This window comes from Leuciscus leuciscus, assembly GCF_965113295.1.
Source record: "Leuciscus leuciscus genome assembly, chromosome: 2".
In the NCBI taxonomy this organism is placed as follows: Eukaryota; Metazoa; Chordata; class Actinopteri; order Cypriniformes; family Leuciscidae; genus Leuciscus; species Leuciscus leuciscus.
The window spans coordinates 34,691,145-34,705,092 of NC_138726.1; the positions used below are offsets into that span (position 1 = coordinate 34,691,145).

At 37.5% G+C, this 13,948-nt stretch overlaps 1 protein-coding gene across 8 annotated transcripts in view; it reads right to left on the reverse strand.

Moving 5' to 3' along the window:
* Positions 1–1,650: 1,650 nt before the first annotated feature.
* The window catches only part of dgkza (diacylglycerol kinase, zeta a), an 81,211-nt gene continuing 68,913 nt past the window's right edge, over positions 1,651–13,948 (reverse strand). For all 8 annotated transcript variants that reach the window (XM_082161759.1, XM_082161753.1, XM_082161757.1 and 5 more), the window contains 5 exons: positions 11,709–11,758; positions 10,502–10,622; positions 8,247–8,283; positions 7,897–7,996; positions 1,651–5,421 (listed from right to left, as the gene is read on the reverse strand). In XM_082161759.1, coding sequence (XP_082017885.1) covers positions 5,305–5,421; positions 7,897–7,996; positions 8,247–8,283; positions 10,502–10,622; positions 11,709–11,758 — 425 coding nt within the window. In that variant the 3' untranslated portion in view covers positions 1,651–5,304. The remainder of the gene's footprint in view (positions 5,422–7,896; positions 7,997–8,246; positions 8,284–10,501; positions 10,623–11,708; positions 11,759–13,948) is intronic.

Consider the following 13,948-nt stretch of genomic DNA (forward strand, 5'->3'; position numbering starts at 1 on the left):
ACATATTTTGTAGCAAACTGAAAAGGCAAGACCTCCTCCCTACTCTCCACAGTGAAACCTCTGTCTCACAACAGAGGACCAGATGGAACAATCACTGTTTGAATAAAAGAGAGTTCACAGCCACCACAAATGATCAACAACTCCCCAACACTCCTCCTCTCCCCGCTCTATGTCTCTTTAGATCCACGGGAAGTCATGGGAAAGCTTGCCAAATGGGCGATGGGTGAACCAGCATGTGGGAGTTTGTCCATGAAAAGGTTAAAGAGTTGAAGATGAAGTCTGTGCTTTTTAAAACCGAAGTTTAGCCAGCCTTCACATCATCATTATTCTAAAGGCAGGGGTCACTCAGAGCATGACCAGAAGAATGGACTCTACACTTCCTCTCACATACAAATGCTGCTTCTCTTTTTCTTATCGCAAAAACGAATAAATATGTAATGAAAGACTACCACACAGACTTCTAAACAGTTCACAATTCACAAGAACCCCAAAGATTTTTACCTAAGAGTGAAGATTCTATTAAACAAATAAATTAATCCTCCTGGCAATATTTTACAGCAATGTTTGACTTGTTAATAGAGTTAATGCTATCATGAACTAACAATTTATGCTTTTTTACAGCAATTTTTTTTAGGTTAACATTAATTTATATACATTTGTTCATTTTTAATTATTGTTCATTCATAATGCATTAAATAAAGTTAATTTATGCACTTTCATAAAAAAATAACATTAACCTTGATTAAGAAATTCTCTTATGGTTTTGTTAAATGTTAGTTTAAACTAATGTTAACCGATTGAACCTTGTTATAAAATGTTACCAAAATATCAGAATCAGAATCATAAATAAGAAGAATAAAAAAAGTTATGTATACGTTTTTGATTGAACCAACTAGTTTTCCTCGCAAAGAAATCACTGGAATAGAGTTGAGCTATGACTATTCAACCAGAAGAACTTGCTGAACATTGGATCATTCTCATCTATGGTTATTCCACATCATCAGGATCCTCCATTCATACCATATAGGGTGATAATTCAATGAATGATAATTCATGCCTCTCTCACAGCCTGAAGCCAGAGACAGCAATTGCATTTCTCTTATTAATGCCTCTGAGCTGGCAACTCACTCTTGCCAAGACAAAGGGAAACTCAGTATCAGAGTCTGAGGGAAATGTCACTGATACATTCCAAGGATGATTCAAATATATTAAAATGAAATAGCTATATCAGACACCAAAGCCTCACATCCATCAATCTATGTGGACGTGTGGGAGAGCTGACGTGTGCAATACAGAAGAATACAAATTATTTACAGGCTCCTCAAAACAAAGCTCACATGCATATGTACTCTTTAGGTACAAAGGTGTAAGGGTTCCGTCCCAGTGCCAGCTTTTGTACCTTTTTTCATAGAGTTTATCATTCTATGTGAACAGTACAAAATGAACAGCAGGGTGTTTGAAGGATTGTTTACTCTGAAGAGGTCTTTCTGTTCAACTGATGGATTAGATCTCATTCTGATTCTGTAGAATGAGCCACAAAATTCTTACTTTAAAAAGATTCTTCAAATAATAAGGACAGAAAGACCATTCAAGGTCCAATCTTTTAAGATGTGTTTTACTGTAAGCAACAAATGACCTTGCTGTGCAGAATGAAATATTCAGTATGCTTTATTATGTTAATAACCAGACAGTAACAAAATAAGATCACTGAAGAGATAAATATTGACTACATATTGTTACAGAACAGAAAATTCATAAAACATTTAAAACCCAATATATTGTATTGCACTGGAACCTGTTTCCTGCTTCCTCATTATCAAAACATCTAAGAAATTCTAGCTTTAAATTGCACTAAAAAACAAAACAAAAACAAACTAAAACTAGACACAAATTAGTGTCAATGTCAGATAATTTTCCCCTGTATCTCAAGGAAAGAGACAGTTCTTCCTCTTCTTACTGCTTTCATGCATCTCGACAGCTAAAGGCTTAAGAGCTTAATTGAGAGAGAAAATACACAGCAACAAAACACATTCAGAAATTCAAAACACATACATATTACATTGCTTTGCCCTTTGAAAGTAAAAGTAAAGATATTTTCATAACAGAATGGAAATTTCTCCAAAAATCAAATCTCTTAAGTAATAATGCAGCATACGTATTAAGGGGTGTTTATTGATAATAATGTTGACAATGTACAATAGTGTCTCTACTATACGAGGTAAAACAGGATATTAGAAGCATGTAATTAATGGTTGCTGACAGTGTATTGATGATAAGAGATGCTAAAATGAGCTATGCATTAAAAACTTGGTGTTAATAAGAAAGGGCATGTAAGGTCCAGGCCTAAATAGCTGCTTGAGAAAACATGCAAGTATGAATTATGTATAATGAAGTAATATACATAACCATAATCTGTTGGTTGGACAAAAATCACAGCAGAGGAGACTGAAGTGTAATATTATGATGCTCGCAATCTCCTCTGAACGTGCCAAAGAGTAGATGAATCAATAACAAAAGAACCATATCATTAAAAGTCGGGGTGATCAAATCTTAACACCAGACTGAATAACTCAGTGACAGTGGGCTTATGGAGGGACATAAGACTCGCTTGCCCTTAGAGGTGTTAGAATTATATGCTAAAAGCAGTCTACAAATAAAAACTGGCCATTAAAATATCCACTTTACTGAGTTAATAGTTGTGGACTGCGTTCATGCAGTAGAACATCACAATGCCAGTCAAAATGCATAATTCTAATAATCAGGAACAGAGCTGTGGACATACAAATATTTGTAAATAACCTAAGAAATTGAAGGCTGTTAAATTTCTATGGATTCCATGTCAATAAAAGATCTATGTCAAATAAAATCCAAATCAATTACAAGTTTTACAGAAACAGAGAGAGAGAGAGAGAGAGAGAGAGAGAGAGAGAGAGAGAGAGAGAGAGAGAGAGAGAGAGAGTAGTATAGTATAGCCTATTGTAGCAAGGCTCTAGCATATTTTAAATGAGAAATAAAAAATTGTAACAAACTGAATTTTGTTATATTATACACTCAATACAACTGCTTTCTAAGATTTAAGTGACAACATTTGTTCCAACTATTACAGTACATAAGACAAAAAAGACTCCTCTAAAAGTGTTTAGAAATTAATTCAAACATTTGGGGCAAATCTATGGCATCTGTCCTTCTTATTAGTCTGAAAAACTCTAGTTTTAGGATTATTATAATTATGAAGAAATTGAAACTCACAAAATTGTCCCTTAATCCCTCCAATCTCTGAGAGAGTGAGAGGTTAATGTAGGCTGTTTATCTCAAATAGTAGAATTAAATGATCAAAATTCCTTGGTAAAGGAATGAAGTTGGCATGATTGAATAGAAAGTACAGTTGGCTTGAAGACCAATTACAGTTTCAGCTAGCCCGCTAGCTTTGTTCTCTCTGTTAACCTGTGTCTGTCTGAACTACATCAAACAGCTTTACCATTACAGGAGCTATTTAGTAACACCAATCATCAAAACCAAGATGTGTTCTTATCCTATACACATCACATGATCAGCCTTTACACTGGGGTCTCAAATGGAACATTCTAAAAGGATAAAAAAAAAAAAAGCAAACAACAAACCCAATTTTCCACACTATAAAAAAAAAAAAAAAAAAAAAAAAACTTTCAGAATTAAAAAAAATCAATCATTAAGACATATTCCATGTTTATTAAGACATGTCCCATGCAAGAGTTCAGTGAGTTCAGCGTGTATGGCGTATGATGTCATTCATCAAGACTCCTGTCAAATAGCTGTCAGGGTAAAAGGGTTGAATGGATGGTTGTTTAAACACTAAGATTTTTCAATGTCTTTCCAAAGAAAGAATAGAACTGAGCTAATGAAGAGTATTAAAGATGCTAGTGTATTTACCTAAATACAATGTGTTATACATTGTGAATATGCATACATCGTGTATAATGCCATTTATTGTAAATAACTTTGAAACCAGTGGGTCATATGATTGATGAAGTAGTAACCTTTCTGGACAGAGAAGAGTTTCATTCTGTGATGTAAATTACTGAAATACATTATAAATGACTCATATTATTAATTAAATACGCATGTTTCAAGGCCAACATATTTTCAATATTTATCTTTTTAGGAAAATAATTAGCATCCTAAAATCTTGAATCTGTATTTAGACATCAGCACAAAAAAAAAAAAAAAAAAAAAACACAACACAACAAAACAATAAACAAACTCTAATAGAGTGTGTTGGTTTATCACAAAGAATTAAGAAAAATGCTGAAACTCCAATAAACCAAAATCTAATTTACAGAGTTTTATAATACAAACATGACAACACATATTTTTTATAGCTACAAATTATATAAACATCTATTTACTTAAAAATATTGTAGGAAAGAAGCTATATTTAGTACATCAATTATAAATCCATATTATAGAATAAAGAAGGCAATCGAAGCTACAGTGCAAAATGCCTCTTAAACAGAAAGCTACTCGCATACATTTACAGTACCAAATGTTCTTATTAGAAACCGCACAGAAATCTATGAAAATGCAAAATCCTTCCAATAAACAAACCAGAAAAATATCTAAATCGTTCTGATACTTAAAAACCAGGGCCCTAGGAAAACATTCCTGCCTTAGAACCATCCTGAACTCTTTCAGTGCAGAGGAATCTAGAAAGTTACATTATACATTAACATCATATTATTTAATGGCTCTACTGTTATTAGGAAATAAGTCAGCTATGTTGAAATGTTGTTTCGAGTTCCGGTTCATGTTCTGGACCACTGACCAGACTAAAGTTCAGCCATAACAGAGCAATACTGAAGCTGGAGCTGTAAGTGCAGCTGGAGCATTCGCCATAGCCCTGACTCTACAGACACTGATGCCTCTGGAGACACACACAGCCCATGGGCATCTTTTGAGATCCTCATTCTATTCATCTAACATTCAGCATTGTCAAACTAGAAAAGCTAACTTGATGAGTGCATTCACATGGAGAGAATTCTGCATCCTGTTTCATACATACAAACTCTAAGATCTAAGATGTTTTGGCAGTGCAATGAAATAAAAGACATTAAGTTCAACAGGTCATTCAGAGAATGATGATAAAAGCTAGGGACCTCTTCAGAGAGTTAAGTGTCCGACCGTCTCCCCTCTCTGGGAATGAATCCACCCTCCCCCCCTTGTGCAGTCCAGAGAGCCTGCGATGAGTATAGCAATACATTTTTGGTTACTGTTGTTTTGGCACAAAAAGGAGGACACTGGTTGAGGTGAAGGGTGAGAGGTCAAAGGTCAAACTGCAGTCTCCTGGTCTTCACGCTGGATCATTTGGTAGTGCTGGCGATTCTCAAGATATGCCGCGAGTTCTGCATCTTTCGCCTTCTCGGCACGATGCTTTGGAGTGTCGCCCTGGAAATGAAGAGACATGTTAAGTCCAAACACAACAAATGCTGGAGAAGTTAAAAAGAAAGTTGACATAATTTATAATTAAACTGCTCTTCGTGAACTGAAGCAAAAAACACAGAGAATATCTATGGTTGCTCCAGGCCTTAATTAGGGATAGTTCCTTTCAGACAGATTTTTCATGAACAATGAAGAAGGGAAATCAAAGATTACACTGAGCCTCTACTGGTAAACATTTTCTCAGAAAACGCCTCTGTTTTTCCATGTTGCTGGTGCCAGCATTGCTCAACAGTAATTGTTGTTAATTGCAGGCAGGCCTGGTGCTGAGAGTCTGAGAGAAAGGCCCGGACTGTTCCTAACAGAGCTGAGAGCACTCAAACTGCCCGCCAGGCGCTTTCATTGTTGTGGCACAGATGAAGCTGCTTTTGTTCGGGAATATACAGTACGAACGGCCACCAGCACCCTTTCATGCTACGCAAGTGTGGTGCTGCATCCCTCCACTTTCAGCCTTTCACATGCAGACAAAGCCAGTTCTGGAAAAGCTGTCAAAAACTACAGAGTCCTGTAGCAAGCACAATGGAGAATATTAGCCATGATGAACTAAAAGAGACGAGTTACACAGGAGAAAATAAAGCTTTGTGGTTGAGATCCTGATCCCCGCAGGGCATGCAGAACAGAAATATAATCACACTTTTATAGTGCTTTTAAAAACCAGCACGCATTCATTCTCATACAAGTCACAAAGGAGAGAAGGGAAAAAAATGATGGAATGGATAATGGGGATGCTTATTATATAAAGACAAAGACAGATGGATAGACCGTAAGAGAAACAGAGGAAAGAAAGCGAGAGGGAGGAGAGTTGGAGAGGAGGATTGCGCTTCATCACAGGGAAATGAACGATGAGTCACTCTATCCTGGATATGATGTTTTCTGGATTGAATGAGTGCAGGATCCTAAGATTTGATGGAAACAGCGGGAAAGCAGAGCAGAAAAGTGCTGATGGAGCTGTTAAACGCAACAGACCACAGTCCAGGAAAATGGCAACACTAAATCAGGTCTTGTTCAGTTCAAGTCTGTCAGGAGCATAGGAGGATAGTCTCCCAGAAGAGGGCAGATGAAAATCATGGGATATCCTCTGAAGAGAAAAATCTCCATTTCGGTCCGTTCTCAGACCGTGTCAGACTGGTGACTTCACACATTTCATCTCCCTCAACAGCACATGAGTTACTGATAATTACATAGATTGAACTTAAGGCTGTCAGACTGGCTAGAGTCCATCTGCACCCAGGAGACTCAATCAGTGCCGTCTCACACATTTATCAGATGGGAGCTGGGAAAGGTCCGTTAGACTGCTGTGAGCTTTAGAGCAGACTCTTACAGTAAGGCCCAGTGGTGCAAAAGTACAAAACTACAGGGGAAAATGAGAGCGAGCAAGAGCGATGGATAGTACTGCTGAGAGTTCTAACCACAAATGAGATTTTTGTGCTTTGTGGAAAATCGTTCCCTCACAGATCTCTTCAAATAAGTAGTTTTTAAATTGATGTTTCTTCTGAAAAGAAGAGAGGCAGTAATTAGAGTGTAGTGTATCTACAGCTGTGTGTAATTTTGCGGTACACCAATCAGAAGTGCTGCAGGAGAGCTCGAGTCTCTTGGCTGGCTCTGTGGAGGTGAGCGGGGGGAGAGGGTGGGCTGCTGGGGGGAAGAATGGCTCCTTGTTTCATGTGGAGGTCTTAGTCAGCACTGACTAACAGAGACGTTCAGGGATAGAGACCAGCTGGAGGGCTGGAACCAAAATGAGACAGATCCAAAAGCCACAAACTTCTCCAGTGAATCGACTTGGCATGAATCTGTATTCAGAGCTCACCAAAATTATTCCTTCCTAAATTCCCATATCAAACACAAACTTCTGACAGGATGTCAATAGATATACTCAAAGCTATGACATTATTTCCCCTTCTGTTTTTGTCAGCATCAGACATGGGCTGCGTTTCCCAAAAGCATCGTAAGCCTAAGTTGATCATAGAGACCACTGGTGGCAATTGTTCTACGATCAACTTAGGCTTACAATGCTTTTGGGAAACGCAGCCCTGGTCATGAGGCTTCATTCTGTGCTTGTAAGTAGACCTCTAAAAACATTGAAGGGATGTTTTAGCCAAAAATGTCATCATCATGCCTTCATGTCGTTCCAAACCCCCAAGACTTTGGTTAATTAAACCTGAGAGATTTCTGTCCCTCCATTGAAAGTTCAGCAAACTAAAACTTAGAAGATTCAAAAAAGGTCATAAAGGCATTGTGAAACAAATCCATTTGAATCGAGCAGTTTAATCCAAGTCTTGTGAAGAGATACAATTGCTTTATATGATGTGTTACAAAGATTAACCAAGACTTATGGGCTTGGAATGACATCCGGCAAAGGTGAACTAACCCTTTAACTGATCCAGAATCAAACATGAACTGTCTTTCTCTACATGTCTATCTCACCTGTAAGTCTGTCTTCATGAGAGATGCTCCCGCCTCCACTAGGTAATGACAGATTGTCCTATGACACAACGAGGCCGCTTTGTGCAACACTGTCTCTCCGCTGAATAAAAAGGGAAGAGATAGAAAGACAGAGAGAAAGCGAGAGAGAAAAGAATAGACAGAAAGAGAAGGCAGAAAAACAAGTTGGAGGAATAAACAGGCTGTTAAAAATGAATCTCAAGATAATTCCTGAAAAAGCTTTTGAGTGAGCCAGGCCTGACTATACTATCATAAAACAAAAGCCTGATCCTTTCCTGTCAACAGATAAAATGGCATCAATGTGCATTATAGAATGACAGAACAGGCCTCACTTTTCTCTCTCCGTTACATCCAGAATATCGGTGGGTGCTGTGGAAAAAAGAGAAAAAAAGAGAGAAATTAAACCTTGCAACCGCACTAAAGTGTGTGTCCTGAGGTGATGGTGTGTTGCTTAATGAAAAGCTGTAAAAAGCTTGCGTGGGAGAGAGAGATGACCTGCTTCACACATCAACCCCCTACACACACCACAGATAATGCGCATAACAGCGATTGAAGGCAAAGTAGCAAACAATACCAGTCAGAAGTTTGGACACACCTGAATGCGTTTACGTTCAGAGACCTGTTGATCTAAAGGCCTGGACAGAGACAAACGGTGACAAAGGGTGGCTATTTTGTAGAATCTAAAATATAATATAATCCATTTGTCATAGTTTTAATGATTATATTATTACTACCTTTCACACTTTAGAATAATAGTAAAGAATAAGTAGGTGCGTCCGAAAATGTATACAAGTAATGTAAACAAACACAAAATCATGCATGTTTGTCTGGGGTGGGGATTCAAGTCTGAGATCACTCTGAAAGTCTAGGGCCTGGTTTCACAGACAGGACTTATAGTAGATTAAGCCAGGATTAGGCCTTAATTTAATTAGGACATTTAAGTAGTTTTTATAAACAGGCCTTAGAAAAAACATTACTGGTGTGCATCTTGAGACAAAACAATGCCACTAATATATATTTTAAGATATGTCAGTGCAAGTTGCTTTCAGTTAAAGCAGCTCAAACATGCATTTTAGTCTGGGACTAGCTTAAGCCTTGTCTGTGAAACCAGGGAAAAGATTCAAAATGTGTAATTAATTGTTAAAAAGATATTGAAAGAATTTAAACAAAGAAACATTATGATAGAAAATTAATATGATATTTTACTACATTTGATCTTCATGGGAACAAAATAGACTTTTCACTTAAATTGCCGTGTTAATAATATCATTTGTATTTAGGAAATTATATAAATGCAAAATAGAAGTTCACACTAGTCACTAGACTTTTGGACCCTCACTGTATATGAGGATTTTGAGAGAGAGAGAGAGAGAGAGAGAGAGAGAGAAAGACTGAACTGGAACAGCACTGTCACAACTGCTTTGACAGTCAATCTGGACAAAACCAGAGTCATGGTTATAAAGGACAGATCCTACAGCACAGCACTAGCTACAGTTATCTGGGCATCAACATCAGCGCTTCGGGAGGCTTCCGCCTGGCTATCAAAACACTGAGCGAAAAGGATCGGAGGGCTTTTTATGCTATAAAGTCACAAAGTCAGTGAAATAAAATTACCCATTAAAACATAACATATAATTCAATAATAAAACAAATTATTTTCTATGGATGTGAATTTATTTAGAAATTCTGTTTTTTTTTGGTAGTTTTTCTCATAGAAAAACATTTTAGAGGTCCACAGAAGCACTTCCAATGATGCCTGCAGGGATGAACTAGGCTTATACCAGTTGAACATTGAGGTCCAGAAGAGATGTGTTCAGTTTTGGCATCAACTCCATCAGTCTGCCCTGATTCATTTCAATATAAAGCCCTCCTCGCCAATGAAACCACATTAATTATCTTAATAAATTAATATTATTTATTAATTAAACAATTTAAAGAAAGACAAACCCTCCCCAAATACAGATTAAGTGACCAAGATCTAGAAATAGAAAAAAGGAAAGCATACAGAAACATGGACACAGAGAGAGCAGGGTTTCTGTAGACACTGTGATCTACAGCAAACAGAGGATGAGAAACACTTCCTCCTCATCCGTCCTAAATACCACAATTTAAGAGAAACATTTCTCCCTAGATTTGAAACACTGATTCCATCATTGAACTTCGTGATACTGAGTTAGTGAAAATGCCTTGGAGAAAATGATAGGACAGCTGCAACTACTGCTAAATGTGTGTTAGTCGTTCACAATGTTAGACATAGTTAATTCACTGAGAGACCCAATTTATATAGATGGATATCATTTATTTATTTACTAGGCTATGCTATGCTATATTATGTATGTATGTATGTATGTATGTGTGTATATATATATTGTGCTACACAGCTATGCTAATAAAGCTCATTTGAAATTTAGAGAGACTGCTGATAATGCGAGTTTCACTTTACTCTTTCAAAGATCTACTCCACATCATTTACATTGATCATTCAAAAGAAAGAACAAGAGGCATAAAAACTGCAGTGACAAAGACATTCCGTCTATGCCAGAAGCATTTTAGAGATGTTACAGACATGTGTTACGTGATCATTTACCATTATCAATGATGTATCTGACAATCTCTTTGCTGCCCACTTCCACAGCATAGTGCAGTAGGGTACGGCCCACAGGGTCCTGCACACACAGGTCTGCCCCCATCTTATGCAGCTCCTTCAACTGCAGAGAAAAAGCTGCCAGTTAATCAAACCAACACTGAGATTAACATCCCCAAACAATGGCAAACCAAAGAGAGCATCATTATGGTAAGCCACATGGTATCCTGATCACCGAGGCTCATTAATTATTCCAAAGTTTCCGCACAGTAATTCAAACAGAATCTAGTGATGGGCTCAGCTGTGCTCAAGGAGAAAAGCACAAGTCTGGCTGAAGGCTGATAGCAAACGTGCCAGTGACAGTCTCAATATTAGGTTCAAAGGACCTTTCGGTGCGATAAAGCCCAAAATCTGTGAGAAACTTGCCAGGACTCTTTTTCTCACCACAGAGAGTTTGGGCATAAAAAAAATACTGCCATTATCATCAGTCCAGTGAGTCTAGACAGACTAGTATCATCAGAGGTTCTTTATTCCTGGATGATGAATTCTTTCCTGATGATGAATGAACTGAGAGGAAAGAGGAGACACCATCTACTAGAGAGAGTCTATAGTTCTGCATGTTTTATGCGAGTTTAAATGTCAGAGAGAGTGTTTATTGCTCTATGGTCCAGCTGTAAGGACGCTGAGATGATTAATTTAAAGAAAACGCATTGGGGCAGGTAAGGGTTGCGGTGTACATCACTGCCTACTGCAACATGCCAAACATCTTCATTGATATTTGAAATGTCCTCTCTTCTCTGCTCTGTACCATAACAGGTTTGGGGCTGGATATGAGAGATTATCATTCTGGAGAAAGCCTGTTTGGTCACCATAGAAACTAAGAACGAGTGAAAGGTCAAGAGAATATGCAGGATCATTTATCTGGTTCCGCCTCCGCTCTGCAAGATACTTGACATTTAATGGTGAGGTCAGTCCAGCGTTAGAGATGACAGAAAATCCTTTAGGCCGAGTAAACATGTAACTAAAAGCACACGGATTGCTTTCTTGCATATTAAATTACTGTAAAACACAACATTCGAGCTATACACAAATGATATTCATGTTCTTGCAAGTCATTTTGTAAATAAAAAATCTGTCAAAAGTCTGAGAAACCTAGAAGGTGAAAGGGTGAGGTTTTTATGTGCTTAATGTATTTAAATTATGCTCTTACCTTCTGGTGGTCCTTCATTTTCACACATTCGATTAGATTGTCTGCTGACACTGTTAAACAAGAAAGTACTTTATTAATGGAGATTCAAGCATATTTTTTTCTTTTTTATACAGTTTTTGTTGTTTGTCAATTATTTGATCTTGAACTTGTTTTGATCATTTTTACTTAATGATTAAAGCAGACTGTTTACCAAGATGTAATGTGATCAGATGTGTGAAAAATATGTAATCAGTATTAGAGACTTCTCCAGAGTTAATGGAGGCCATCTTAATTGATCTTGAAATTATTTTGATGTTATTACTTAAGTGTAACTAAAGCAAGAGATTTACTAAGATGAAATGTGACCAGAACAGTATGTCAGAACAGTATGTCATAGAGTGCCCAGAACAGTGACCAGAACAATATGTCATAGAGTATATTTTGTTTCTTTTTTCTGTAGATTTTTTTATAAAAAGAAATTGTTGAACATTGTTTTTGTGATTGTGTGAGTTGTGCTTCGGCTCCTGCTATTCTGTGCAGATGAATCTGATGGCTTGAGGCGCACCACTGTGCCCATGTTTACAGGTGATCGTCTTACGAGTGCAAATGTCACTAACAACATCAAAACTCCCCCACTCCAAAAAATAAATAAACCAATGAAGAACAAAACAAAGATGGATATGCAAAAAATGTCTTAAGAGCAGGTAAGTAGCTTATAAGCATCTGTTGTTTTGTCTCATTGAAAACAATTGGTCTAAAAAAAAACATCTATTCATATTATATAAGGTAAACAGTGAAAACTATTTCAACTTGGCTAATAGGCTATTTATAGGCAAATTGTTGCCTGCTGTTGATTCATGTTTTAGTCCATGCATTGTCGCTTTCCCTTTGACCAACAATCTCTTTTCAGTTTAAGGGTTATTTGTGGCTTCAGGTTATTTCGACAACTTGCACTGTAATAACCTGACCTTCTTTCCTTTATTTACAGACATGACATGAACACACAAGGATGAATGACTGAAGTATTGAGGTTCCTGCTAAATCCACCCAACAGCTCTAAAATAAATATAATTATAATAGGCTTACAGTAGTGAAATTATGGTTTGGAAGATGGATTTACTCACCATTTAAATTGTGTTAAATCTAGAACAATTTTGAAAATGTTACATAAAGCAAAGACCAATCTGAAATGTGACCAGATGTGTGAAAACTATGGCATTAGAATAAAAAACAAAGGCGGAATTATTTATAAGAACATTTGTAAAGCTGTGATACCAGAAAATGTGCAAATACTAGAGTCAGTTTCCTCATGACAATTGATGACTCCATTATTACTTAAAGGTATTATTATTCATAAACTGCCTGCATGCACAAATCGCTTATGCATTTCTGTTCAATATTCAGTTATTCAGAGTTACACAAGATGATGTTCTGGTTATTTAATGCTTTAGGAGCAGACAGTTTAAAAGGGAGTAGAAATACGATTTTAATTACGGGTGTTAATCACATTTGCTGATGCTGGCTCGGAGGGTTCAGTCTCAATATGCTAAATCTGTGTTCAAAGCTTCGCAATGCCCTTTGTAGATTTGCCTTCCTAATCCAGCAATCTTGTGTGTTGCTTCGCAAACCTCGAGAGGTAAGAAATGAAAACACCCAGCTGGAATGTTGGGCTAACACGCGCTGTAGAGAGGACTGCGAGGCTAAATCTACGCCTGTGTCTAAAGATATGCCCGCTCCAATCCAGCTCTGAAAACTCGGCCGCTTTATGGAATTGAAGAGTCTTTTTTCCTGTCTAGAGAAAAAGCGTGCACAGGGCCAAATCAGGTTTTGGAAATGCGTTCCTCCTATGCTCACGCCAGGAAGCTTTGGAGCTAGTGCTGAATTCTAATGTGGATCAGTGTGAGTGATGATAACCTGCTCTGCCTCGTTGCACCGCACAGACTGTGAGACAGACCTTTCCTTCCCCTACCAATGCAAAGAGAGCGGAAAACACCACAGCCTCTGCACATGCCCTCTCCCAACAGGCAGCGGCTCGTTAAAAGGAACAAGAACGAAGACCAAGGAGTGTTTAACACTCAACTTCCACCTTCTATGAAAGTCAGAAATGATTCACTGAGCAAGAGCTGCTCCTCAACTATATGTAGTGACCCCAATTTGCTTCTAGCAGAGACAACTTGTTCTCACAAGGAAAGACTAGAATTCAGCCTTCGCTGTGCTCCCATTTACATTTATTCATTTAGAATTTTACATTATTATCCAAA